The sequence below is a fragment of the Phaseolus vulgaris genome, chromosome 2 (assembly GCF_051622355.1).
Source record: "Phaseolus vulgaris cultivar YP4 chromosome 2, ASM5162235v1, whole genome shotgun sequence".
Lineage (NCBI taxonomy): Eukaryota > Viridiplantae > Streptophyta > Magnoliopsida > Fabales > Fabaceae > Phaseolus > Phaseolus vulgaris.
This window is the reverse complement of record NC_143499.1, coordinates 24,343,603-24,347,199: the sequence shown is the minus strand read 5'-3', so window position 1 is coordinate 24,347,199 and position 3,597 is coordinate 24,343,603. Positions and strand designations below refer to the sequence as shown.

At 41.4% G+C, this 3,597-nt stretch overlaps 1 protein-coding gene across 1 annotated transcript; it reads right to left on the bottom strand.

The window, feature by feature from the left end:
• Window positions 1-2,369: 2,369 nt before the first annotated feature.
• Window positions 2,370-3,377, bottom strand: LOC137809659 (vacuolar iron transporter homolog 4). Its single transcript, XM_068610758.2, has one exon. The coding sequence runs from the start codon at window positions 3,234-3,236 to the stop codon at window positions 2,538-2,540; it is 699 nt and encodes a 232-aa protein (XP_068466859.1). The 5' UTR covers window positions 3,237-3,377; the 3' UTR covers window positions 2,370-2,537.
• Window positions 3,378-3,597: the final 220 nt, after the last annotated feature.

The window sequence follows — 3,597 nt, the reverse complement described above, 5'->3', positions numbered from 1 at the left end:
GTCAGTAAACACACAAGCAAAGATAAGTGCATACAGGATAAGCGAAAGCAAAGAAAATAGGGGGTACCAATATAGCTCTTGAGAGCCTTGGCACAAAACTCGAGCTTAATCAGTTCAGCAGTGTCAAACACTACTCCCAAGCTCGAAAGGAGTTGGCACATCTCACGATCAGGAGGGGTCAAGTCCTCAAGGCTTCTAGGTTTCTTGACTCCCGGTTTCTTCACCCAGTAAAGCGGAAAACCATCTAGCAAGGTGGGGTCGTGGATGCTGCAGCATATCTTCAAGAATTTCTTCTTGAAGCCCTTATAAGACTGCTGGAAGAGAGTCAGGAGGACTCTCTCCGCTACTCCGTTGAAGCTCAACCATAGCTTCTTCCCAGGATTCTTTGCCTCAAAGAAGTAGAGGAAGACGTCCACGGAGGGACGGTGGCCAAGATGGTGGCACAGGATCACAAAGGTCCGTACAAAGGCCTAGCTGTTAGTATGCAGCTGGGCAGGGGCCACGTTGACCTCTGTAAGGAGAGTGCGCTCGAACTGCGAGAAGGGAAGGCGGAGTCTGAGCCGCTTGAAAACGGTGGTGTACATGAAAAAGAAGGGTTCTTCAGGATCCGTGCGATCGTCAACACACACGGGAACACCTTCCCGACAAGGCAGAACCTTTAGGTACACGTCGAGTTCCTTCCCGAAGACATGGAACTTGTCGTGAGATTTGCACTGCTTCTACGTGTCAATGTCTTTGAAGGTTTTCATTTGGGAAGTTTCGGCTAAAAGTTCATCAGGAGCCCATTTGTATAGGGTTTTGTAGTTGACAGAAGGAGAAGGGTTCAATGTGGTTTTTTTTTCTGGCTATCTCGATAAGGAAGCTAAAAAGAGAGAAGAGAAAAGAGGAAAAACGAAGGTTTCAGAAGAAAAAGAGGGATGTGACTCAGGAAACCTAGAAAACAGAGACTCAAAGCGAAAAACAGAGGAAACATAAAATGCGGAAAACATAAAAAGTCCCATAACAGTTATAGCATGTTATGAGCAGCAAAATCATAAAGCAAGAGCAAAATATGTGTAAAGATCATACCTTTGATCAGGTAGGGTCTGAAGAAATAAGTTATCGAAGAGGAAGAGAGAGCGTTTCGTGAATGAGAAATGAAATGCTTAAAGTGAAGTAATGAAACAGTGAAGGGAGTGTAAGGGTTTAAACATATACGAAGAAGCACAAGCGGCAACGAGCCCTAGCTGTTGATTTTGCCACGTGTCTGCTGATAAAAAAGTATGGTGAGATGTCACTTCGGTGCACTGTTTACAACCTGTCACCCCGTGCCACGTAGGTCGCCTAGGGCGATCACTTAGTCTCTTTGCTGAAACAAGTTATAGCTCGAGACTGGGGAGCTTGTGTACCGACCAGTCCTCGGACATCGATGTCAGGGATCGACATCAAACCTTGCCAACAGAGGGAGAGATCGGACGTCGATGGTCTGAACAACTATATTGGGCCACATAAGGTGGGCCCCATAATTATACTAGTTACTGGTTAAAACATCAGATATGAGAGGAAGCCCTAAGACACGAGGGATCCATGTAGGTGGTGTGTATAGCACATTCAAGCGCGACACGAGTAAATAGTCCTTGGAGGCACTAAGGCCCGTTAGGGTTAGGGTTTCCAAGGGAAGCTGCATGCATGACACGTGAATACTTAGGGCACCCACAGAACAGATGGCCCCAGAGATTTGGTGCACAAGTTGGTACCCAGGCGATCATTCTGTTAGTCGTTGCACTCCAGTTAAGGGAAGTCTTATGTGCCAGATTATGCTAAGATTGCGTAATAGTGACGCAGGGACATTCTCCAAGGAACCCTAGACATGGGTAACAGAACAGAAGTAAACCCTAGTTACAACCTATATAAAGGTTGCTAAGAACCCTAACAAGGTACACCGTTTCTGAGACTGAAACTACTTGATACACTTATTGTTCTTTGTCCTAGTACTGACTTGAGCGTCGGAGTGCAAACGGTCGTCAAGACGCCATTTGTCTTTGCAGGTGGGAGATTCTTCAACCAAGGAAGTTCTATTCTCAGGCGAAAATAGGCGGGCCAGGGACTGCCGAGCGAGTCAACCGGCGACAACAATATTCATATTTATTTAAGTAAATTTTAATATTAAATATATATATATATATATATATATATATATATAAATGATAAAAGTAGAAAATGCAGATCGCGCCTGACCTCTCGCTAGTAATAATAAGTATAATAAAAATCATAAGATGACAAAAAAACTTGTATGGTGTAGTGGTTAAAGCTTTGGTGACTCAAAGGGACTTAGTTATTTGGTTATTTTGTTGTAGTGTCCCTAATCCAATAAAACACTACATAACAAATTTTCTAATAATGTAAAAAGTGTTACATTCAATAACTTATTAACTTGTAAACAAGCTGTTGTGATAAAGTGTAAACTGATGCAATACAATTTTAAAATTATTCTATTTTAATAAAATCTAATAAATATTTCTTAACATATTAGTAATAATCTGGTATATGTTATGATCTCATCCAGGTTTATGAGTAATAATTTGCTCCGCAAAGGCAAATAACTTGGTGAGGCCAAATGTAATAGTCATAGCCAACCAACCTCCAATGAGCATTCTAAGGCAAGACTTGGTGAGTGGAGTTTTTCCAAGCACAGCTCCTACTCCACCAAATACCACCAATGTGAGGCTAGCCACAATAACAACAACTGCAAGCCTGATTTTATGGCTCCTTATGAATGCAGCTGCTAGCAGTGGCACCACTGCACCAACAGAAAATGCTAGAGCTGATGCTAGAGCAGCCTGAAATGGATTTGGCAACTTCTCCCTTTGACCTTCTTCACTCACTCCACCAATAATATTATTTTCTCTCTCTCTTTTCATGTGAGCTATTTCTATGTCATATTGAGTGTACACAGACACAAACTCTCCAATTGCCATGCTGCATGCCCCAGCAATTAAGCCTGCAAAACCAGCAAGAAGCATGGCTGTGATGTTCTCCTTAACAGCTCCAACACCCATCATCAATGATGCAACTGAGATTAAACCATCATTGGCTCCTAACACTGCTGCACGCAGCCAATTCGCCCTCTGAGAATAGTCTATGTTTCTCTCTTCAATTTCTTGGTTTGGTTTTGGCTCTACACCAACTGCATGAACAGGAATCTCAACATGATTGAATGAAGTTTCATTAGTGTTGTGACCATCAAGGGAAGCCATGAAGGATGAATTAGAGGTATATATAATCAAGTTGAAAAGAAAAACACAAATCTTGAGAGTTTGTGTATTTAGACAAGTTGAAATGAAGGATATTTATAGCTCTCACCAAGGTTAAGCAATGTAAATGAATGAACTTAGAGAATGAAAAAGAATAGAGGTAGTGTAGAGGGCACTAGCTACTAGTGGTGGCTTTAACTAATGAATTCGGTTCTCATTTTAGAATTTGTCAGAAAAAAATGTATTCATTACTCATATTCCTTATCACCAATTTAATCAACAGATAATTCATGTAGTTCAATTATAATTAGTCAATGTTTTAGTTTGGTTTAGTTCACTATTTGAACATGAGTTTTATCCGTGT